At 47.9% G+C, this 24,253-nt stretch overlaps 2 protein-coding genes across 11 annotated transcripts in view; both read left to right on the plus strand.

The window, feature by feature from the left end:
- The window catches only part of AGBL4 (ATP/GTP binding protein like 4), a 1,273,876-nt gene that overhangs the window by 1,029,540 nt on the left and 220,083 nt on the right, over nt 1–24,253 (plus strand). The window lies entirely within an intron of this gene.
- The window catches only part of BEND5 (BEN domain containing 5), a 48,050-nt gene that overhangs the window by 9,799 nt on the left and 13,998 nt on the right, over nt 1–24,253 (plus strand). For 8 of the 10 annotated variants that reach the window (XR_003794437.1, XR_003794438.1, XR_003794439.1 and 5 more), the window contains 3 exons: nt 5,707–5,840; nt 7,940–8,324; nt 22,600–22,748. Coding sequence is in view for 6 of the 10 variants with exons in the window: in XM_029228567.1 (XP_029084400.1) it covers nt 5,707–5,840; nt 7,940–8,324; nt 22,600–22,748 (668 nt within the window). In the remaining 4 variants the exon portion in view is untranslated. Of the gene's footprint in view, nt 1–5,706; nt 5,841–7,857; nt 8,325–22,599; nt 22,749–24,253 lie in introns of all 10 variants that reach the window. The other 2 variants (XM_029228572.1, XM_029228573.1) reach the window with 1 other exon arrangement.

A 24,253-nucleotide genomic window follows, 5' to 3' on the forward strand; every position in this document is an offset into this window, starting at 1 on the left:
GCTTGCCCAAGTTCCCACAGTTAGTATGTAGCAGAGGCAGAATTCCAAGCCAGGACTCCCTGACTGGAAAGACTGGGCTGCTTTTGTTAAATCCTGGGCCTCCCTCTCCCAACCAGTTCCTCCACTTTTTACGGTGACACTGAGTGTTCCGTAATCTTCTGTGGACTAGGTGCGGATGTGAGGCACCACCTTTAATTTGGGATTAGGATTAGGAAGGCCTGGAGCTTGGAGGTTTGCCCCCACATGAGCCAGCATCTCTCAGGAAGTCAAGCCTTCTATTCCGGTTGGGATTCTTGGCACATCCTGGGTTGTAAGGATCCGAAAGGCAAGGACCACTTAGCAGAGTGCTCAGCACAGAACAGGGGCTCAGTGAATGTACAGTGACTGCAGAAAAGGACAAGTGGAGGCCTCAGATCTTCCTGAGCCCTCATCCAGGGAGCACGGCGCAGGGAGGAGGGTGATGGGCATTAGGATGGAGCCAGCAGGTAGTTACCTCTCAGAGGGGCCTCAAGATCCCCCTGGCCAAGCACTGGGGCAGCCAGGATCCAGGTAAGGGGACATGTGACTCGAGGGACTGTCTGCTTCTGCTCCTTTCAGGAACTTACTTCTGTCACTCAGACCTTCCTGCACTGCTCAGTCTACCCTTTCAAAGGACCCATTCAAACCCTGAGCCCTGGCCTACAACCTAATTCGTTGTGCCTCGCGATAGTTACTCCTATCTGGGGACTTCCTGAGGCCAGAGGGGTGTGGCAGGAGAGCAGGAGTAAAGTGGTCTTCTGCTTTGAACTTCAGGCTGGGGAATTTAGATGTCCTTATCTAGAGCCATCATTCATTCGTTCAGCATTTATGAATATGGCTCAACCATATTTCAGGCATGTGTTTTTAGAGAGACTAGAGCGTGGGCTTGGGGGGCAAAGAGATCTAGATCGAATCCTGGCTCTGTGCCTTCGCATCTGGGTGGCTTTAGGCCCTCTTTGAGTCTCATTTCTTCTTCTGTGGAAAAAAAATGCAGCTAATACTTGATTGCAGGGTTGTTGGGAAGTACAGTAATATATGTGAAGAGCCGTATAGTGGCATCTGGTCGGTAATAGACATTCTAAAAGTGGTAGCCTATTTTTTAATTGAAGTGTAATTCACATAAGACAAAATTCACCATGTTAACCATTTTAGAGTGTGTACAATTCAGTGTTCTACAAACATCATCACTATCTAATTCCAGAAAATTTTCATCACACATAAAGAAATCCCTGTTACCCATTAAGTGGTCACTTCTCATTGCCCCTTTCCCCTATGTCCCTGGAAAACATTAATCTACTTTCTGTCTCTGTGGATATACCTGTTCTGGACATTTCATATAAATGGAATCATATATTATGTGGCCTTTTTGTCAGGCTTCTTTCACTTGGCATAATGCTTTCAAGATTCATCCATGTTGTAGCAAGTATCAATACTTTATTTCTTTTAACGGCTGAATAATACTCCATTGCATGGATATACCACATTTTGTTTATCCATTCATCAGTTGATGGACAGTTGGCTTGTTTCCACCTTTTGACTATTATGAATAATGTGGCTATGAACATGTTTTCATTTCTCTTGAGTACATACCTAAGAGTGGAACTGCTGGATCGTATGGTTATTCTGTTTAACCTTTTGAGGAACTGCCAAACTCTTTTCCATAGTGGCTGCACCATTTTACATTCCCACCAGGAATGTATGAGGGTTCCAGTTTCTCCATATCCTCCCAACACTTGTTATTTTTATTCTCTGTTCTTTTCTTTTTTTGATTGTAGCCATCCTAGTGAGTATGAAGTATATCTGATAGTATTATTTTTGATTTACATTTCCCTAATGACTGATGATTTTGAGCATCTTTTCATATGCTTACTGGTATAGCCTCTTTTTATTATTCTTTCACTAAACATTTTTTTTGATGAGCCTCTATACTGTATGGCCAAGCCTGTGATATGGGCCCTGCCCTGTGGTTACCCACACTCCTGTGGGAAAGGCAGACCTCAGAACAGGTGATTGCAACATAGTAAGAAAATAGGCTACAGAGAAGGTATGTATAAGGTGTAATGGGACCTTAGAGGAGGAAAGAGGAACTGAGTGGAGGTTAGGTGGAGTTTGTCTAACAGAAAGGAAAGGAGGGGGCATTCCAGTTAGATGGAGGGGGCGTGGAGCTTTGGGTATAGCCAGTGGGAGTTGGGGGCTCCTGTCATCATATGGGGAGTAAGGCTCTCTCACGTGTCTCCCTTCTCAAGCCAGGTGGCTGAGTAGGCCTCCGCCTCCAGGGGCAAGCCTGCAGCAGCCCTGGGCCAGCCGCAGGCTCTGCTGAGCTTTGTCATCTGCTATAAGTACCACTCTTGTTGCCTTCAAGGCACATATACTCAGCTGATTTGATCCCACTTGAGGTCAATATTCTGTCTCCCTTCCTACGGAAAGAGATCAGTGATGCTCATTGACACAGCAGCTTGCCTGACTTCTCACATCTACCACGTAGCAGAACTGGACTTGGAATCCAGGCTGTCTGACTTTTCCACACCTGCAGGCTGAACCTCAGTTCTTCTTACCTTAGCGTTCAAGGCCAGTTATTCTCCAAGCCCCAGCCACCTTAACTTTCTTTCTCACCGTTTCTTCCTGCCTATAACTGAACCATCTTTTGTAACCATTCCGGTCTAAATGTTTTTGCAATCTTTTTTTTTTTGGTTTCTGTCCTTTACCCCTCTTCTTGCCATCAGTAAATGGCTGTCCTTTTATGTACACTGACGGTCCAAGTGCTCTTCACTCCGCTCAAGTTCTTAACACACAGAATTGATCATCTTCACGGCATCCTGGCAATGTGAGTAGGAATTATTTACTTCAGGTCACAGATTAGGAAACAGGATCAGAGAAGTAAATTAAGTTACTCAAGACCACCCTGTAAGTAAGGAGTCTAGTTCAAAGGGCCCTTCCTCTCAAACGCCTGCCATGGTTACACTGACCAAAGTGATCTCCCTTGCCCCCAAGATCCTATAGCAGTTACTTTCCCCTTATTCACATTCAGTATTTGAGATCTTATCTCAATCTTATTTGAGGGCTTTTCTTTTTCGTGGGTTTTTATCTTGTGTCCCCTAAGCAGGTGTTCATTCTCAGTGCCCCAGGGCCCCAGCCAGATCCTGCAAGTGTAAATTCTCAGTAAATGTTAAGCGGAGGCATAGGAGGAAAAGCTCTGAATTCCGGTTGCACAGTCTGAGTTCTCATACTGTTCATGTTATGGCACTAACTTCTGTGACCTTGCACAATGATGTGCTCACCAGAATGGGAACCCTGCCTGTCTTGCTCCCCCTGTATCCCTGGGCCTGACTGCGGAGTAGACGGATGCATGGATTTACCATTTGGAACCTCATCTCCATTTTGAAAGGGTTAAGTGAAATGATCTGAGGATTGCTCCCAGTTGAAATATTGCCCAGTTTTGTGAGCCTGAATGACTGCTTCTCTCCATACCAGCATGATTCTCAGCTACAGAGCTTCAGCTCAGGGAGGCAGAGCATAGCTTGTCATTTCTAGTTCGGTGGCTACATCTCAAATTTTTGCCCTTGACCTTGTCCAACTGAAGGCTAACCCAGGAGCTTTGCCTCAACACATTCAGAAGTCCTAACACCCCCCTCTCATCCTCTATATCCCTTTCAGTTTCTCTCCCTCTTTTTTCACATGTGAACACACCCACCCATCCCATTTCAGGATAATTTCATTTGGAGCACCTTCTTTAGGTTTTATATTTTAGCAGCTTTTTGACTTAGAAGGAATGGACAGTGATTTATAGGAGGTGAGCTACTGCTCTTTTAGAAAGACCACGGTCCCTGCTGTTGTTCTTGCCTAACCCATTGGGTGTATTTTATAGGTACAAAGAGAACAAGAACAAGAACTGGCCTTTTTGTGAAACTAGAAGCCTAGGATTGCTGCTCCACTAGTGGGAAAGGGCATTTTCATCTCTGATCAGGAGGGGTTGTTAACAAGATGGCCTCCTCTTTTGGGGGGCATTTCCCTTACACTAGATACCTTTCTTAAGTCATTCCTTTGTTTTTGTATTTTAATTGTATCTTTATCCACCTTACGCTTAGGGAAATAAAACGATTCTGAGCCTGTTGATAATACCAGTTTTTACATCCTGTTCATTGAGTGCCTAGTGTGTACCAGCCATGCTGTGTGGTTAAGTGTGTGAAGCATTGTCGCTGTCGTCCCCATACTTCTTTATAGAGGAGACACCTGAGGTCATGCGATTAAGACCTTGTTGCTCCCTCCTCGCGCCCTGTCTCGGAAGAGCTGAGCTTCACACTGAGGCCTCTCTGATACTGCAGTCCCACCCTTGACCAGCTGGGGCTCCATTCCTAAGGTACATTCAGGAAGATTTGGCATTTGACTGCATTCTGGAATAGTTAGGTGCTTACAGGCTTCCTTTTCAACTTTGCTAACAAGTTGTGAGGAGAGAAGCCTGGACTGGGCGAAGTGTAAGAGCATGTTCAACACACACACATACATGTGCACACACACTCACACATAAAGACCCTGAGAGACAGAACTTAACCACTCCCTGGCCACATGCTACATCCAGCATTGGGCAACATGCTACAAACTACATTTAAGATATAGCAGCAGTGGGAACCTTTGAGGAGTAAGAAATAGTAATTCCCAGAGTCCCAGTTCAGGCCCGGAAAACAGGACCTCAAAGTATTTACCACAAGGGCCAGTTCCAGAGCATGTTCGAGTTTCTACCTCTGGAACTGTCCTCTTTGAATTTTTACTGTTGACATCTACAGTGAGAGACAGATCTGGGAAGTAAAGTTTGAAATCTGTGCAAGAGAAAAATAATTCTCTTTCAGATTATCTGAAGTTGAGTTTAAAGAATAAGAAAGGAGAAGTAGTATCCCTTTGTATTTGTGTAGCACTTTTGTAGTTTGTAATGCACGTCAGTGTGTGTTGTTATCACACGTAAGCAGTGGTTGAGTTGCCAGAGGCCTGTTTCCCACTCCTGCCTCTTCCTCAGACTCACACCCTGGGCACGCGCCTTCCATCCTCACCTGTAAGATGAGAGAGAGTTGGGCCACTTGGTCACTGAGGCCCCCCAAACTCTGTCATTTCATTATCTGATACCAGTAAATGTTGCTAGTTACTCTTCCTGTATCTGTCTTAACTCAGCCTGTCTTGTGTCTGGGCTGTGGGGAGGCTGTACCTCAGCTCCAGTTCAGGCTTTATCTCCGTAAGAGCTATCATCCTTTCATGCTCATCAGTACCTGAGTGGGCAGAAACCCACTAGGTTTTCCTGGGAGATCATTTGCTTAGAAATATCTCGGTTGTTGAGGGATTCATGTGCTAGTTAAGTTAAAACCAGATAGCAATCTAAGGGCCATTCCAGTTCCAAGATTCTAGAATTCCATAAAAGGCCACCCTTGAAGATATACTTAGGGAAACCCCTCAGCAAATTCACTGGGAGCTATTTCAGTGCTTTTTATGGTGGTGCCTTTAGCATATACCCTTGATCCTAGAGTTTGATCTGTGCTGCTGCTACTAGGAGCCCTGCATGTAGAAGGGAACAAACATGTCTTGGGTTTGTTTGCTTTTCCTTTTTAACTGGTCTGGCCTCAGACATTCTCTAGTATTTGAGGTTATGGGCATTTTGAGCATTTTGACTCATAATGAACCTTATTCTCTTGCTATGCATTTTAGAAGACAAATCTGACCTTGAAAACAGTGTGATGCAGAAGAAAATAAAAATCCCCAAACTTTCTCTCAATCATGTAGAAGAAGATGGGGAAGTTAAAGATTACGGGGAAGAAGATTTACAGCTTAGACACATCAAGGTAACAACATCTTTCCTCTTCTTTGGAAGTATGGGACAGCAGTTTCAGATTTCTTATAGCTAAAGAATTCCAGTCTGGCCTCCTCTGCCCATGTAAATGCCCCCTGGTGTCACAGGCCCTGACTTTCTCACGTTGGGAGAGGCTCGGGACGGCTAGCGTGAGTTTGCTCTGCTGGCTGACCTTCCAGGGAGCGCTGTCCTGTTTGTACCATCTGTGCAGTGTCATCGCTGCTAAGGGTTGGGAATGGTGCATTTCCGTCTGGCCTCCAGCTCCGGAGAGGTCACTGCTAGGCTCCAGGAACATGGCTGCTCTTGGGCAGCAGTTCAGAGCCAGTCACTATCAGGCTGCCCCCAAAAAGCTAAGGGTGGACTCACGAGGAGATGGGGTGCGCCAGGTTCAGACAAAGGGCTTAATGTGACCTTGGGTTGGAAGAAAACTTGTGCATGAGGTTGCATTTCCTTTGGTGTGCACCCTAGTTGCTCTTCTCCAGCCTTTGCTTGTAAGCCTGCTGAATATCTTGTTCGATAAGCCAGATGTTTTTTTCTGTACGATGGGTGCCCTGGAGGAAGGGAAGAGGAAGAGGGATGCCTTCTGCACTGACTGCAGTCTGCTTTTGGACACAGGCCAAGGACATCCCCAAAGCATAGTCCAAAAGATGCAGTTGAGTTTAGTTCATGCATTCATTGCACCCGTGCTATGGGCCTTGGCCCCTTGCTGGTTCCTGGGGTCATAGAGATTAGACAGACATGGTCACTGCCCTTAGTGGTCTCACAGTGTAGTGAGGCAGACGGGTATCCAAAGTGATCATTACAATTTTAATGAATAAACTCATCTAGACTACCAGCAGCACTTTATCCCAGTGGATAAATGACAGGATAGGATTTTGTCGTGTAACCTAATCTCAGAGTCATGTTTTCTTTTTTTTTTTCCAAAATTTTCAGGAACTCATTGAGAGGTTAAGGCAGGCTTGACCGGACACAGTTAAGTTGTCTGGAATCTGGTATCTCCAGCTGTCTGCATCTCCCACAAGTGCCCCCATCAGGAGAGCTCCTATAGCCCTCCTGCACTGGTCCTCTAACTCCCACTTCCCCTCAGTGGGAGCTTTGTCCACTTGAGCTGGAATTGGCCTCAGGCAGCTGAAACCCCAACTCCTGGGTAGTCCTAGATAATTGTCTTCTCACTAAACTGTCCTCTCTGTATCCACTTCTTGCTGAGCTTCAACTTGGCCAGAGTCCAAGGAGAGGCTAACACATGTGGGGGAAGGAGCCTAGTGCTCTAAGTCGGGCTTCAGGTTCCGAGTCTGACTCTCTCTGTAGCTCACTGTGTGACCCTGAGTGTAGTCCTTCCCCTCTCTGAGCCTCAGTTTCCTCACCTGTAAAATGAGGGAGTTCAACAGAAAGAACCTTCCAGTGCTAGCGTTCTTTGAACTTTTCAGTTACGTAAACATTTATCCAGCCCCTGCCAAGTGCCAGTTCTGAGTAGGCAGTGGAGGAACAGAAAATAAGACATGATTCCTGCTCTAGATTAGAGTCCTTAGCATCCTTCCCAACTACAGCATTCTTGAGGAAAAGTTTACTTGGTGGAATGCCCTTTTTTTTGTGGGGGGGAGCAGGGGGGAGGGGCTTTTATGTCTTTGTTGTTGAAGAGATTTGAGTGATGGCTCCCCTGGGATGGCTAGGCCTGGCCTGATTTGTTACTGATTCTCCACAAATACACATTGAATACTCCCTGTGAGCAGATCACTGCCTGGGCCCTATGGGTAGGGTGGGAGCCTGGGGAATTGGGGAGGGCAGTCATGATATTATAATATGCACCCAAGAGGCAGAGTGATGGAACGGAAGAAGTGCTGGCCTGGGAAACCAGAGTCCTGCTTCTGCCACTAACTGACTGTGTGACTTGGGGCGAGACCCTTCCCCACTCTGGACCTCTGTTTCCCCCTTTGTAAAGTGAAGGGCTTTGACTACGTGTCTGCACAAGTTTCTCCAAGCACTGATGTTCTGTGGTTCTGTGATTCTAGGATTGTCTGGGGAAATATTGAGCCGCAGCCCAAGAAAGTCCCAGCTGCCCTTGCCTGAACTGATTCTCGTTGTCCTACACAGAGACCCGAGGGGCGGAAGCCGAGTGAAGTGGCGCACAAGAGCATCGAGGCCGTGGTGGCCCGGCTGGAGAAGCAGAACGGCCTGAGCCTGGGCCACAGCACATGTCCGGAAGAGGTCTTCGTGGAGGCCTCACCGGGCCCAGAGGACATGGACAGTCTGGAGGACGCCGGTGTGCCCCGGGCTCTGTATGAGGAGCTGCTGCGCAACTACCAGCAGCAGCAGGACGAGATGCGCCACCTCCAGCAGGAGCTGGAGCGGACTCGCAGGCAGCTGGTTCAGCAGGCTAAGAAGCTCAAGGAGTACGGGGCGCTGGTGTCCGAGATGAAGGAGCTCCGCGACCTCAACCGGAGGCTGCAGGACGTGCTGCTCCTGAGGCTGGGCAGTGGTGAGTGCTCCCGCCACGGGCCGCCTGCCACTCCCCGCGGGGACATGGCGTGTGCCGCCCCCCTTCCGGGAGGGCACCGGGGACAGGCAGGCCGAGCTTCCCTGAGGCGAGGGAAGGGCAGAGTTACCCCAAGGGAGAGTCACTCCCCTCTCGGAGCCAATCTGACAGGAGCTTCGGCGTGCGGCAGCCTTAGCTCTCCAGAGCACAGCAGGCAACGTCAAGAAATGGGGCTCAGAGAACGAGAGCTGGCAGCGTATTTGCCACCACTCGTTTATGCATCCATGTGGCAAGAGGCAGGACCGGGGGAAATAGGAAACCTCTCCAAGGGGGTTTCAGGATAGTAAAGAGAGCTAGACAGCATCCCGGCAAATGTACTACTTTTAAGTCAGAAAGTGATCAGTGCCGCAGGAGAGACGTGGATCAGATGACAGGAGAGTTCAAAGGATGGAGCGAGGCTATTTGTAACTGAGGGAGACTTTGGGAAGGAGGTGGGCCTTGAAGGGTGGGCGGGCTTTCAAGGCACAAGAGGAAGCAGAGGGCAGCAGTCTCACTGGGGCGTTGAGAAGAGAGACTGCAACTGTAGTTTAAGAACAGGTGATTGAAGGCCTTGAAAATTATACCAGCCTGGGGTGCCTGGACTTGTTTTGGTAGGAATGAGAAAAATTAAAAAGTTTTTGAGCAGGGAGGCACACGACCTTAGATTAATGTAAAGATGTATAAAACTCCTCAGGTTTGCTCATAGAAGAACTTGATAGGCTCTTATATTGCAACTGAATTTAACAAACTAGGTTTTTAGATATTCACATCTGACGTGGTTTAGAAGCAGGAATCAAGGGAAATCTGAAAGGGAGCAGCTTTGCCAGCAGGGAGAAATGACTCCTTACCTGAGAGGAAAGGACAGAAACGCTCTTTCAGAACACAAGAATCCAGGACTGTAAAAACTAGAGGCCAGTCAGTATTGAGCAAATCAGTATAACACAAGTTCATAGCCTCCACGTCCCCTGAGGACAGTCATTAATAAGCCTGCATCAGTGTTCTTGGCTTCAAAAAGGTAAGAGACTAGTCTAGAGACACAGGTGCCATCCCCGAAGTTTAAATCAAATGCAATTTTATACTCAAGCAGGAAGGTTTGTGTTATCTAGATAACAGATTGACATGTAAAGCCTCATTTCTCTTTGATGTTTAGATAGAAGTGCTACCTTACTTATATTTACAGGTGCCTTTTACTACCTAGAGTATGTCCCCAAGGCAGTGCCTCAGTAGATCTTCAGGGTGGCCTAGGGAGTCGGTCAAGAGGCCTTTTCATGCCCTTGTCGCAGAGAAGGAAGCTGAGGTTGGGACTTAGGCAGAGTCACCTGGGGAGGCAGAGGCAGAGCTCACCTCAAACCGTATCCCCAACTCCTAGGCTAGTCATGTCCCCACCCCCTGACTCCGCCTTGGCCGTTCTGCCAAATCATAGCCCCTAGAGGCGCACAGTGACACCAGAGGTCACATGCGGTGTGCAACGTAAAAACTTATTAAAATTTTTTTATCAAAATAAAATCTCAAAGAGAAACCCTAACTATAAAAAAATGTGAAAACTGTATTGATCTTGGAGTGGGGGTGGGAGGCGGGAGAGAACTGAGGTTTTCAGAGAGAAAAAGTGTTTTCCTGGTCTTCGGATGAATAATTTTTATTTTCCTCGCACTCAGTATGCTACACCTTCTGTAAACTTCTTTGGGGTGGAGGGTGGGAGGGGAACAAAGCATACTAACAACAAAAACTCTCCACGTCATTATTTCAACTCCCAGGGAAACTGCCTCTTCTGTATGATGATGACCTGAGTTTAAACTCCAGAAGCCACTCCTAACCCTCTGGGGCAGTAAGACACTGCATTTTGTATCAGCATGTTCCTCTTTAGTCTTAAAACACTTAGACAAACTTGGCCCCGACCATAGTTTCAGTGTCTTGATCATTCCAGGCACTCCCACCCCACAGGCCTTGAATGTCGTCTTGAGGGCCAGTGGCTGGCTCTTCTCTGATCCGAGTCACTGTCGTCATCACAGTGGGATGGACTGACTATAAATCAGCTCAAGACACAAGTATGTGTAAAGCATCCACCATGTGCAGTGCCTTTTGCTCCAGGGACCATGGGTGTCCCAGACAATCACACCTGCTCTCCGTGACCTGTGAAAGCTTAAAGTCCATCGATTAGCACTTGTTAATCAGAAAATGATAATGTGCCAAGTTCTAAGATAAATCCACAAGAGTGTAATAAAAGGCTCCCTACTCTAAGGGGAGTTTGTATGTTTTCATGGATGTAGTCTAGTCTGTTCTAGTCTAGTCTTTGGAACCAGATAGGGCTGGATTTAAACCCCACTTCCCCACTTCCCAACGCTGTGGCTTTGGGAGCCTTCTTTCCTTGCGTTCTTCCCTCCTCCCTCCTTTCTTCCACAGAAATTTACTGGCCTCTGCTGTGTGCCAGGCATTTTGCCTAGTGGTTAAAGTTCAGTACATTCAGGACACCGCCCTTGCCCACTCCCCTTGAGGAGCTCAAAGCTCGATACGGGAGACAGCCGCTGACACAGTGCCAGCACAGGGATAGAAGCTCTGCTGTGGGACAGCCGAGGAGCGCCATCCATCGAATTTGGGGGATCGGGGAAGAAAGGCTTCCTGAAGGAAGTGACTTCTAAGCTGGAGCCTGAAGGATGCATTTTTGTTATCCAGGCAGGGGTGAGAGGGTGGGAAGAGCAAGGAGCAATCTAGGCAGAGGGTACCTCTCTGAGACTTGGTGTTCTCGTCCATAAAATGGAAATAATAATGCCCGTCTCACAGCATAGGGATACACAGCATACTGTCTGGCATTCTGTTGATGCTGAATTACCATTAGCTCCTTTTTCATACCATTTCGTGGAGGGGCTAAGACAGAGACTGATTTGTTTTTTAACTCTTGATTCTCCTAACCAGTAATTGGCTGTGTGACCTTGAGTGGGTTAACCAACTTCTCTGCCTCTCAAGGTCTTCTATCATAGAAAAGGAGTTACATATGTATTTGTTCATTCAGTCAGTCAGCTCACATTGACCACATGCTTTCTGGGCTTAGGGACTTGGGGAGATACAAAGAAGACTAAGACATTGGAAGCTGGGGAGGGCGTAGTGATGGAGGTAAACATGTAAGCATGTGATTGAAATGCAGTGTACCGAATTTTGGGGAAGGGGCTAACATTTGAAGGTGGAAGGCTCTCTGATTGAGTCTGGGAAAACACCCCCTGCTGTAACGGCTCCTGCACTGTACACACCCCCAAGAAACCTATAACAAGGCAGAGAAGAGCCAGAAAGGGACTGAAAGACCCTCTTCGATTCTCAGCAGCACATTCCAGCCTGGGGTTGATGCGTGGCCTGGGCTGCACCATCCTTGCCCGCCCCCTGCGCCCAGCTCAAGCATTGCTCTTGGAGGCCTCCCCTTGTGTATTTTCTCCCTTCCACCTTGCCAGGGGCCCCATCTCAAGGATCTTTGTCCATCTTGGGTGCTGGATCATCCACAGGTCAGGGATGCTCAGTTTTAAAAAGAATCAGTGCTGACTTCCCCAGGCATTGGGATCCTACAGTCCTTAGATGGGAGAGGGCAGAGAGCCAGAGCCTGACCTCTTGAGCCCGAGGGGCACCTCGGAGTGGCGAGCAGGTCCTCTGGCAGCCAGGAGTTGTAATGGTGCAGCCGGTGGAGGGTAGGGGCAGAAGGGCGGAAGCAGCAGCAAGATGGTATAAGAAGCTGTTGGAGAGACTTCGCTGGCTGACTCACTTCTTCATTTGAGTATTCATTCTTTCATTCATTCCACAAGTAAACACAAGATGGATTTAACAGAAAAAATTCTCTAGAACTTGGAGCCCTGGAGTTGTGAACGAGCTTAGACAGGATATAGGGTGTTGCCCTCACGTTGCTGGTGAGGGAACAAGCCCAGAAAGTGCCTCAAGCCTATTCCCAGGGGTCTCCTGACAGCTGGTCCTGGGAGCCTCTCTCTGGGCCCTTGCCCACATGACCTTCTTTAGCCCTTGGACTTCACTGTCAGTGATGTGGGGGTGACCCCCTCAGCCTAATCCTCCCAAAGGACATCTCTCTGTAAAGTAGAACTTTCCTTCTGTATGATCTTAGCATGGGAGTCCGCCCTCTCTGATGGGAAGGAACCTCGTTCTCTAACCCAGAGAGTCCCTTCGCTGGGAGCCTCTGTCGTGGTGTCAAAATTAAAGGAAGAAGCATATGTAAAGAATAAAGCCCTGTGACCAGCATATTGTAAGTGTTCAATAAACACCAGTCTCTTTCTCCTTTCCTGCCCTTTCCTGTTTGCCTTCTCCCAAAGAAATAAGTGCTGAGGACACAAAAAGCATGAAGATCTTCTACTTTATAAAGTACAGATTCATTTGTGTGTATGTGCATTCATTTATTCTTTCATTCATTCATCATTTATTAAGGGCATCCATTGTGCCAGGACTGTGTTAGGTGCTGGAAATATGTTGATAGAAAGTCCCTTTCTAAAACATTCACGAGCCTAGGGTGAGAGTGGTGTTTATTAAACCAGGGCTTGGCAGTCTCAGAGAATTCCAAGGGGGTGAGGGGTAGCAGAACAGTGAAAGCCAGTTAGTTGCAAGGCTCTGGTATATGAGAAGGAGTAAACTCTAGCGTCTGTCTTGGTTTCCCCTCAGCCAGATCCCTTGCTCTTAGAGGTCAAAGACCGAGGCTTAGACGTCACCCTCAGCTTTTAGCACTCTAAGTACCTCTTAGATAGTTAAAATCGTTCCGGTGTGATTCAGGTAACATTAGTTCAACTGAGGCCGAAAAGGGCTCTGTGAGTGACAGAGAGGAGGAGACGGAATCCCTGCCTTCAAGTTGCACACACAGCCCGAGGCGGGGCACAGCCCTGTACACCGGACAGAACAGAGCAAATGCTGTAGCTGCAGGGGGAGGCATCTGATGGCTTTGGATTCTGTGTGCGCTTTGTAGGGAATGTAGGTGGAGATGATGAGCTCTGACCAGAAGAGGCCTAGATAAGAAGAATATCAGTAATTCACATGTACAAGACACTTCACAGGCTTCAAAGACCTTGACATTTTTATCTCATTGGACTATTCCGATAGCCTTATTGCAAGGCCAGGTAAGGATTATTATCTCCATCTGAGAGAGGAGAAGGCAAAAAGAAGAGATAATGTATGTCCCCGTCGGCCAGATCACGAGCTAGTTGAAACTTGTGAAGGAGAAAGCCGCTGTGGCCCGCAAATCTGTCCTGCCTCTTTAGAGCTGGGTTTCTATCACCTCTGTTCCCCTCTGGGCTCGTGCCTTGTGCTCCGTCCAAGGTCCGTTAAAATACCAGCTTTGATCTTGAAAATCCTGCGTGGCCTGAGCTGGACTCTGAGCACGGGTCTCTGACAGTGCCTTTGAAAAGGCAGCTGACGCCAGCCAGTGCCTCCTGCCGGCTCCTCTGTGCTGGAGGCACTGCGGGCTTTAGCAGCAGGTATTAGTTGGATTTGAATCTTGGCTCTAATTCTTTAACTGCGCAGCTTCAAGCAAAATGATTTAACCCTTCTCAGCCTCTGTTTTATCCTCTGTAAAATGAATATCTTAATGCCTACCACATACAGGCCCGGAGAGCATGGTCAGTGACTAAGAGCCTGCATGGGCTCTGAGGCCAGAAATACTGGAGTTTTGAACCCTGGCTTTTCCGTAGTCTGATTTTGTTACCTTGGGCAAGTTACTTAAAACTTCCTGGGCCGTAGTTTCCTCATCCAAAAAGCAAGGTCAATGCCAGTACCAACCTTTATGATTCTTAAGAGAATTAAATGAGCAAATGCATGAAAAGACTTCTGCCCAGGGGCTGGCACATAGTAAGTGCTCAGTGGGTCCAGCATTAATGATGTAGGATCATTTGAGGATTCGCATGAGATAATGTGTATATGATGCTTGGCACGCCATAGGCAATCACTGTCCTACAGCAGAGCACAGATGTGGTTGTCTTGGCATATCTTAATCTTTGGTCAACCCCTCCTGTCTCCTGGAGATTGCTGCTTTCCCTTGTAAGTCCTCAGAAATCATATTTGAATCATCTATTTTATAGGTACGCCTGGACTTGATTTCAAGCTCACTGGTCTGTGGTTTACTGAACTCTCCCTCTTTTCCTGGGCAGAATTCCAGTCTTCCTATCTCCAGTCCTCAAGCACTCCTTTTGACCCGCTTGATTCTTCAGACATCACTGTTTATGGCTCAATTTTCTCTTTGTCACGGCTCTCCTCCTGGGGCCTGTTCCACTCAGAGCTCTTTTCCACCTCCTCCAGCCTTCAGTTCACTCTCACCAATACACAGGAGTGCTCACAAAAGTTGGGCTTTGAGAGAGGGCTAAGAGGATGAGTGGTATCCCCGTGACCCAGGAGGTCCACAGCCTACCACTGCCTCACTTACTGATGGAGTGGGGCCCAAACTGCTATGCCCAGGGCCTCCTAACCCCGGGTGGCAGGAAAAGGTCTAGCAGTGAGAACTGGAATTGTTTCTCTTAAAGGTATTGGCCATCTCCCACTTTGAAGGACTTTCTGCACTCTTGACTGAATCAACACATTAGCCACAGTTCATCCTAGATTGTTCTAAGAGCTGATTTCAGAGTGGCAGGACAGTCCAGGACCCTCCTTCCTCTTTTTCCCTAGCGTTCATTTCTCTGGGGCAATGGGGAGGGGGCTGAGGGACAACTCCAGGCTGTCCCTTTGTTCCTGCTCGGGGAGCCGGCACATGCAGGAGTCACTGGGCTTCTCTTCATTGCCAGAACAGGACTGTGCTTCCCACTTGAAACAGGGCTTTGCCTTGCTGGTTGTGGGCTTCGGTGTGGCTGTGTGGCAGGCTTGTTTTCCACTAGCTTTGCCAGTCAGAGCAGGTGGAGGTGGGAGAGATGGGGAAGAGATGGGGAGAGATGCCCTTATTAAGGGCAGTGGCTGACCCCTCTGAACGCCTGCTTTGAGCCTGCCGTTAGGTGCTTTCCACACAGAAAACAACCTCAGCAGTAGATAGGATCATCACATGAGGATGCGGGCTCAGAGAGCGGAAGTGAACGTGTCCAGATGACAGGAGAGCCTGATGGAGTTATGAGAGAGGCTGGCTCATTCAGGAACCACAAGTGGTTTCTGACTGGACTGCGCAGAGGAGAAGTAGGCAGGAGGGACAGACAAGGCTGTAGAAGCGGGTGAGAGCACCTGGAAACTGCCCCGTGGCGCACAGGGGCTCCTCCCCACTGGAGTGGCCTGGGGTGCAGTCCCTCAACCTCGGAGTCACCCTCTTCCTCTGAACCAAGCAGATCAAATCGTTCCTGCTCTTGAAGGGCTCATGGCCTGAAGGCAAGAGCCAGCGAAGCCAAAGCCATGGATTGACTTGCTTGGGAGATGTCAGCCGTGTGGTGAAACTCTGCCCACCCCCCCCGTAACTCCTGCCCGCAGGTGCTCACTGTGCCCGTGGCAGCCCTGCAGGCTTCTGAGGGCGGCCCTTACGCCGCCTGCCCCACTTATTCCCACCACAACCCCTCAGTCTTCCCACCCAGCCAGTTCTGGTCCAGAACCAAAGGCCATGTCATATGCACACAGTGCCTGTCTGGCAGGGCAGGCCCGTGATGTTCCGCATATCCTTGCCATTTGGATGCTTCCTGGGTCCAGACAGTTGGGCGGGGAGGAAGGTGGAAGAACCATAGATGAAGAACCAGCCCAGCTTTGGCCACCAGCTGGCAGGGGGTAGGCTCAGAGCTCCTAGAGGTGAGATGAATCCTGGTGATACCCTCTCCTCCCAGCTGCCCCCCTGCACGATTGTGGATCTTCACAGACACCCTAGGAAGGTGAGAGAAGGTCAGAGATGAGCTGAGGGTGTCCCACAGAGTGGGCATTACGTGAGAAGCCCGTGCAGTCCGAAAACTGCAGTCAGCCGAAGAGGTGTAGGGAAAGAGCAAGTCTTTGGGAGTCTAACAACCCTGAATTGTTTGACTTTCAGCAAGTTACTTTACCTCTCTGAGCCTCTACAAAGATAATAAGATAGATTTTGCGAGACTGCCATGAGGATTAACCTGTTTCATTCAACACATGTTTAATGAGTGTTTGCTGTGGGCCAGGGACATCGTGCTGGGTGCTGGGGATATAGCCGTGACTAGGACGGTAGCTGTCCTCAGAGATGGTAAACAAATAGTAACTTGACACTGGCGTGTCAAGATTAAAAGGTTTAAATAATAGGTATTTCAATGGAAGGTACTAACAAAGAAGATGTTCAGCCAGTGTTGGTCACCTTTCCTTTTCAGGGAGAAGCAAATATGTCCTTTGAAATGGGCATCTACAGTTCCTCACAGTGGGGAAAATACCTTGACCCCCACGACTGGGGATTTGGGCCAGCTCCTGCCACCCCAGTTTTCCTGGGCTTCTACCCCATGGAGAGGGGGCTCTCTAGGTCCATTCCAGCTCCGCTCTGTGGTTCTGACTCCCCGAGGGACCAGCCCCACTGTGAGGGCACCCACATGAGCTGCAGGGGTTTTGTCCGACCCAGTACCTCAGGCTAGAACAGCCTCTCCTGCCTTTGCCCAGCAAAGCCTACCCCAGCCTTCACGCACAAAGGGCCCTCAGAAAATGGGGAGGGATGGGGGAAGGACCCAAGGAGCTGTTGCTGATGGGGATGCCATCCCCCTGCCTGACCAGCCCTCCACCTTCCCTAGACCTTATCACCCATCAGGCTCCAGTCGGAGATCACCTCTTCCCTAAAGCCTTCCATGATCCCGGAGCCAGTGGGGACCTCTCCCTCCCTAAACCTGTGCAGATCATCATGCTGCCCACTTCCTGGTCGGTCAGTGAGCCTCCATTATGTGCCGCTTGCCTTCACCATATGAAGATAACTACCCCGCCCCAGCCCTCCCAACCCGTTCCAGGCCCCAGCACAGAAGCTGGTGACCGTCCTGCTGAAGCCTTCCTAGTCTCCTCAAGGTGTAGCACCCTGTCCTTTGCTTCTGTTCCTGCCTTTATCCTTACCCTTGTCAGGATGGTAATGATCTGTTGCCTATCTCTTTCCACTGCTGGACTGCACATCACTCAAAGCCGCCTAACCCAGGCCTGGCACTTAGTAGGTGCCTAGCAGATTCTCACTGAAGGAATGAGACCACATTTGTCCCAGCCCTCACTGGAAGCACAACGGGGCTAAGAAACAGATGCGTAGCTATGGCAGCAGGTGAGAGTGGCCGGTGCCTTTTGAGAGGGGATGCTGGGGCCCACAGAGGGGGATCCACCTGCCGCTGTCTCTTTCCAAGGCCTTCGTGTAACTACCTCCTTCATTGCTACTAGCTGTTCCCGTGCTCAGGTCCTTTCAACAAGTGTAACCATCTTTTTTTTGCCAACCCAGTGTGCCTCTGCGCTATGGCGGGGCTGCTTTACGTATTTTGACCTGATTCATTTTGCATTTAGGAAGAAACTAGAGTTATACCTATAGCAGAGAAACTTCCTATTTACTTGCAGAAATGAATGGAAGGCTTCAGTACTTTTTCAGAAAAAATCTAATATTATTAGCCTCTTTTGTTTCAGCCGAAATCAGAAATGGTATTTAGTGTCCAAACATATATTTTGAAGGTATAGGTGATTTTTAAGCCTCCTGGAAGTAACATAAGCATTAACTTTTTAGACAGGCTTTCAGGAAGAATAGTGTTGAAGGTAGACAAGAACAGAGAATGGTATAATTTTATTTATTTGTTGTGCCAGCAAACGTTTACCAAGCCCCTTACTGTGTGCCGCGATTCCTATTTTGTGGGAGAGGCCTCTGGGGCTTAAAAAAGTAAAGGAAATAATAGAACCAGGATTTACACCAAGTTTTCTAGCACTAAACCCAGTATTTGTCCATCAACTCACAGCAATTTGTATGCTGTGTAATAAGAGTTTTACGTGTTACATTCTCAACTTGTCCAGAATTGGGACGTGCTGTATTTGTCTCTGGGTCCCCAGTGCCTCTTCCAGGGCTCCATCTTGGTCTGCAGTCAGGGATTGTGTGATGAATGGGCTCATGAATGACTGAATGAAAATACAAGCACTATCTTTTATACTCTTTCAAAAGCTTTCTTTACCCAGCTGAGAGGTTTCTCTTCATGGAAGGTATATTTTCTCCAAAATAAACCTGAAGTGGATCAAAAGGCTTTTTTTTTTTTTGATTCCTACTCTTCCCACAAGTGAAAAAAGTTCCTTTGTTACTTAAAATATCTGCCCCAGATCATGCAATGCCGTCTCTTAGCGCCAGTGCTTATTATTGTGGCTAATTTGGTCACGTATGTTTCAAGGAGAACAATGCCTCAGAAATTTTTAAAAGCAAAACAGCAATCTGAAGCGTTTGTTGTAATGAGATGTAAATTGCCAACATCATAGTGGAGCCTACTAAAATTTGCAATGAAGTGTTTTTTCTCCTTTTTAAATTAAAAGCACTAGAGGCCCTCCCTCCTCTCCCCAAAGAAACCACATGCTTTTTGTTCCTTTTCTCTCTGATTCTGTAATACTGAACACCCTGCTTTACTGATTGACTCATCCCTTCATTCATCTGCCATTTTCTGAGCCTGTGTTGGAGCCTCTGTTCTATGCCTGCCTCAGTGCCAGTCTCTCCAGAGGCATTATCAGGTGGCTATTGGCAAGTCCCCATTTTACAGGTAGGAAAGCTGAGGCTCAGAGAGGTGAGGTGACGTGTCTCAGGTCACGCAACTTGGATCCACACCCAGGTCTCTTGACACACCCCTTCCAAGATGAGCCTTTGGTTGGTCTCTCCTCCTTGCTGAGGCACCATCTGAGGCACCAGGTACCTTCTGTATACAACGCCAGAGGAGGCAGTTGAGGAGAGCTGTGCAGAGGGGTGGGATAGGGAGGGGGGGAGGGAGACACGAGAGGGAGGGGATATGGGGGTATATGTATACGTATAGCTGATTCACTTTGTTAGACAGCAGAAACTAACACACCATTGTAAAGCACTTATACTCCAATAAAGGTGTTAAAAAAAAAAAATCCCTGGCAGCCACCAGGTATTTTAAACAGTGCTGATCGGGTACATTAGGAAATAGTGTTCCTTGAGAGCCAGAAGATCCCAGTATGATAGCCTCAGTATTTGACAAAACTCTGTTGGTCCCTGAGGAGGCCAGCACAGGGGAGCATAGCGTGGGTGTGCTGTGGAGTGCAGGCACCTGCTCTGGGCTGGGCCTGTGCTAGGCACTTGGGGCAAAAGAAGACCAGCAGTGCCCTGGCTCCCAGGGACTAGCAGTGACTAACTGAGCACCCAATATGACCCTCGTGTGGGGGAGGGGCAGTGGGGGAGAGCCACTGTTTACTGAGCACCTGCTTCGTGCCAGAGTCTGGATTAATCATTTCATATGTAACTCGTTTAATCTTCAGTCTGGCCAAGTCGCTGTTGTCATCCCTCCTTTCAGGTGAGGCAACAGAGTCAGAAGGGTTAAGTAATCACTGATGTGTAAAATTGCCTGTCAAGGATTGAATTGGAACCAGGCATTGTGTGGAGCCCTGGTCTCTGAGGTAAAAGGACGCAGTCTCTGCCTGCCCTCAGGCCTCACGGTGGTCTAATGAGGGGCAGGCATAGAAACAAATGAGTGCATCTGATTATCATGGGGGAGGGGAGCGTCCAAAGGACCTGGTTAGGCCACTTGGGAACGGAGTCTCGGAAGAGGGGACCAGCGGAGGGTGGAGCCAGAGAGGTGACCTTTTGCTCTCAGCCCTTGCTCTTTCTGATGTCCCTCACTTGTCCCCCTGTAGCCATCTGAACTGTCCGTTCCCTTGGCTAGATGTTTCCAATTTCTATTTCACAGCCCTAGCTTCTACTTGCACGGCTGCAAACAGGCTTCAGATACTTGGCAACAGCTTCCCTCCTACCCACCCCGACCACCGCCCCCAAGCACCTCCACTCAGCAGCAGGGCTTTATTTCAGGATCTCTCCTCCAGCCCACTGAAGCCTCTTTCTTGCCCACAACTTTCTCTCCCCTCTCATGTTATGAAGAATTTACTGAGAGCTTGCAACGTGCCAGGCCTAGCCCTAGGTGCCAGGATTGCAAAGAGAGTAGAACTTTGCCCTTGAAGAGCTTCACAGTTTGATGTGGACAACAGATTGGTCGATGATTGCAAGTACAACTTGCTGGAAGTATTTACAATTTAGAGACGCCCTACTTGGTAGTGATCAGAGCAAGGCCTCACGAAGGAGACATCTAAGCTCTGTTCTGCAGTCTGACCAGGGGCTTGGCAGGCAGATGAGGGGGCATTCAAGGCCAAAACAATAGCACGTCCAAAGGCTCAGAGGCTTGGGACAACACAGCATCTGGGGGACGTGAGCAGTGTCAGGGGAGAACAGGAATTGAGTGTCAGAGGTAGAGAGGAAGCTGGTTATTCTGGGCCTTCAGGAGGCTACCTATGGTGTGCAACTTAATTTTGGGGGGAATGGGAGCCTAAGCCAGGAAGGACCTAGTCGTGAGTAGATCTCTTTAGCAGCCGTTGTGGAGATGGATGGGAGAGAACTAGACAGAGTCAGAGCTGAGATGGATTCAATCTCTTCTCCAACACCTTCCCCTCATAGAAGGAAAAGGAGGCTCCAGAGGAGGGAGGCTATCTTGCCACAGATTACCTGTGCTCCAGTGGCTGCATGGACCACCCCCTCTCAGCCCATTCCTTTTTCTGTGTTGCTGAATGTCAGAGCAGGAAGAGACCTCAGATGCCAACTTGGCCAGGCCCTTTTGGGGAAACTGAAGTAATTACTTCTTCCCTGATCTAAGAAAAGATCAAATGCTCCACTTGAGTTTGCTTATATCTCAGAAATGCAACTGAGATCTCACACAGAGAGAAGATAAAGTTTGGCATCTGCTTCTGAAACTTTAGAATTATTCATTCGTTCTTGTCATTCTTTTATTCATTTAACAAATATTCAGAGAGCACCTCCTCATTCCAGGTGCTGGGGACAAAGAAGAATAAACCTTAGGCCCAGCTCTTGAGTAGGTCACGCAGAATGGGGAGATGGTCTCCCAAGATGAGCCCTCCTTTTTTGTCAACGCTGTGCTACTCCCCAGCCATGCTGCGTTCAGCTTTGTGTGTTCAAACTTAAATATTGGAGACTGCAGAGATCTGTCTTGCAGGTGGCAGCGGCCAGCAACTCAGGAATGATATTCTTGTTCTGGGAAGCCCTGTCATGAGGAATTTTTGTAACAAAATCACCAATACCTTCCCGACCACCAGCCAAAGCAAGGGCGTGGCAATTGAACATAGAATTGCAGCCAGATTGTTGGTGAGGGCTTTAGTACACAAAGAGCTCTGTCCCAAGTGGCCCATATGGTAGGGATAAGGGAAGGTTGGACCCTGAAACCCATTGGTTACTTAAGTTATATGCACAGCCCTGGGGACCGGCTTTGGCAGTAGCTGAACTTCTGCTCCCATTAAACCCTGAAGTATTTGCATAGGGAGAATTTCCAGGATGCTAAACTCTCCGTTGGCCTTTGGAGTTGCTCTCCTGCAAAAGTTAATCTAGTCATTTGGCCTTATTTACTCATTTTCATCCTGTTTCTCTGCCCTTTGGTAATCAAGACACAATAGGCGATTTGAAAAATAGTCCATCATTTTTAAAAGCTAATGGAGAAGAAAATATCCCCCTTAGAAAAACCACCACCATTTATCTAGCTGCCTTTCACAGTTTAAACCGTGCATAATTTGTGTTCATTGCATTAAAATAAAAATCAGGGTAGCTGCTGGTTCAGGCAATCAGGGGCTTAATCCGTATTGTATTTTAATTTCTTGGTTGAAATGCTCCTGCCTAGATACTAGGTCTTGGTGGGAGGGGGAGGCCTTTGCATTTCTCCCCGCCCCCCACCGCTTTCCTATCTTCTGCTGTGGCCTACTTCGCATAGGCTGCAGAGATGGGGTTTTGGCAAATACACAATTTGCATACTGGAGTCATTGCCACCCGGTCTCCACCCCAGTCTTAACAGGACCTCTTTCCTCTGCAGGAAGTCGAGTCCCCTGTGTTTTCATTCAGACAGTGACACCCTAGAAGACTGCTTCTCATTCATGCTTAATTAGCTTCTCGTCCATTCTTGTCTTCCAGTTTTCTACCTTTTCCCGTGACATTCATACCTCATATTATTTTCAAGCTTGGGTTTAAGTGTAGTCCAATGGACAAAAATAAGCCAACATATTTTTTGTGTGCCGCTATGTGCTGATAGATGCCTAGTTAAAATATTTGCCTTTTCTTTTCCTTGGAGTTCTAGACAGATCTCTTTTCTTAACTGCCTAGGTCCCGCCATTGACTTGGAAAAAGTAAAGTCAGAATGTCTCGAGCCCGAGCCGGAGTTACGGAGCACTTTCAGTGAGGAAGCAAATACGTCGTCCTATTACCCCGCTCCTGCACCTGTCATGGACAAGTATATCCTAGACAATGGCAAGGTAGTGTTTCAAGCTCACTATCCATTCCCTGCAAGTGTTGGTTAGTCAGTGTGAAGATGGAGAGTATGGTGGGAGCTTCCCGAGACACAGCCTGGCCAGTTGGCCTCCTGGCCTAGCCCTGAGTGACTGCTTCCAGAATCCATGTGTTATAACTCGTGGAGCTTTACTAGGACTTTTTCTTTCTCTCTTCCTTTTCCTTTTTTTCTTTTTTTTTGGTAAACATTGGGCCAAAGCAACTGTAAAACTAAACTGACATTTAAAAATAGCTTATTAGTGAGAATGTATTTTAAAATGATAATGCAATGAAACCAGATGCATAAAATTTATAAGGTGATCTAGAAATATCTGATTTACAGATATGGATACGACTCAATATTTATCCATTCACCGTTTACCAAGTACCTATGTGTTCTAAGCCCCGCCCTAAATGACAGGGATACATGGGACTTCCCTGGCAGTTCAGTGGTTAAGACTTCACCTTCCAGTGGGTGCGGGTTCAATCCCTGGTTGGGGAGCTAAGATCCCACATGCTCGTGGCCAAAGAACCAAAACATAAAACAGAAGCAGTATTGTAACAAATTCAGTAAAGACTTTGAAAATTGTCCACATCAAAAAAAAAAAAAAAATCTTTAAAAAATAAATAAATAAATAAATAAATAAAATGCCAGGGATACAGAGGTGAATGGGACATGCTTCTTACCCCTAGGCTGCTTTCAAGTTGTACATTCAGCGTGGTTAGCCCACAGTCCTAGGACCACATATAACTCCTCACATTTTTTTGTAAGGCTCTTGGAAAAATGTTATGAAAGAAAACTTAAGCAATGTTAGTAGTTACATTAGTACAGGGGTGAAAAGTAATGGAATAGCCTTTGGAAGTCTTAAAGTCACATGGTGATATAGTAGCAGGGCAGGGAGAAGACTTCTAATATTCTTCCAACATCCAAATGAATTCGTCTTGGAGGAAATATATTGGATCCCTTTGTTTAGGCACTGGTCAGATGCAGTTTTACTGTAATATTCTCTGCTACCATGGCATACATTGCAGACCTCACCTCTCCTTCTCCCCAGAGACTCATCTGTGTCAGTCTGTTTTTCTTGCCTTATGCTTCAAAAGGTCTCTGTTTACCCAGTATTGTTCCCCAGTGGGTTGATGAGAAAGAAAAGGTTGTTTTATTTGGGTTTGTCCAGATACATCCCTGCAGCTGGCCAGACTGAGCCAAAGCAAATAGCCAAAGCTAAGGAAATGAAACTTGTTAGTCTTTCAGGCTCTCTTGGAGATGCTGCCCTCATCTCCGTGGAGCACTTCCTCCCCCCAGAGGGCCAAACCATAGGCCCATTCTGCCTTGCCTTGCTGCAGCCAGCAAGCTTTAAGAGTCTGCCTTGTAGGGCTTCCCTGGTGGCGCAGTGGTTGAGAGTCCGCCTGCCAATGCAGGGGACACGGGTTCGTGCCCCGGTCCAGGAAGATCCCACATGCCCCGGAGCGGCTGGGCGCGTGAGCCATGGCC

Source organism: Monodon monoceros, unplaced genomic scaffold (assembly GCF_005190385.1).
Source record: "Monodon monoceros isolate NGI ecotype Baffin Bay Population unplaced genomic scaffold, NGI_Narwhal_1 Super_Scaffold_18, whole genome shotgun sequence".
NCBI classification, from domain to species: domain Eukaryota; kingdom Metazoa; phylum Chordata; class Mammalia; order Artiodactyla; family Monodontidae; genus Monodon; species Monodon monoceros.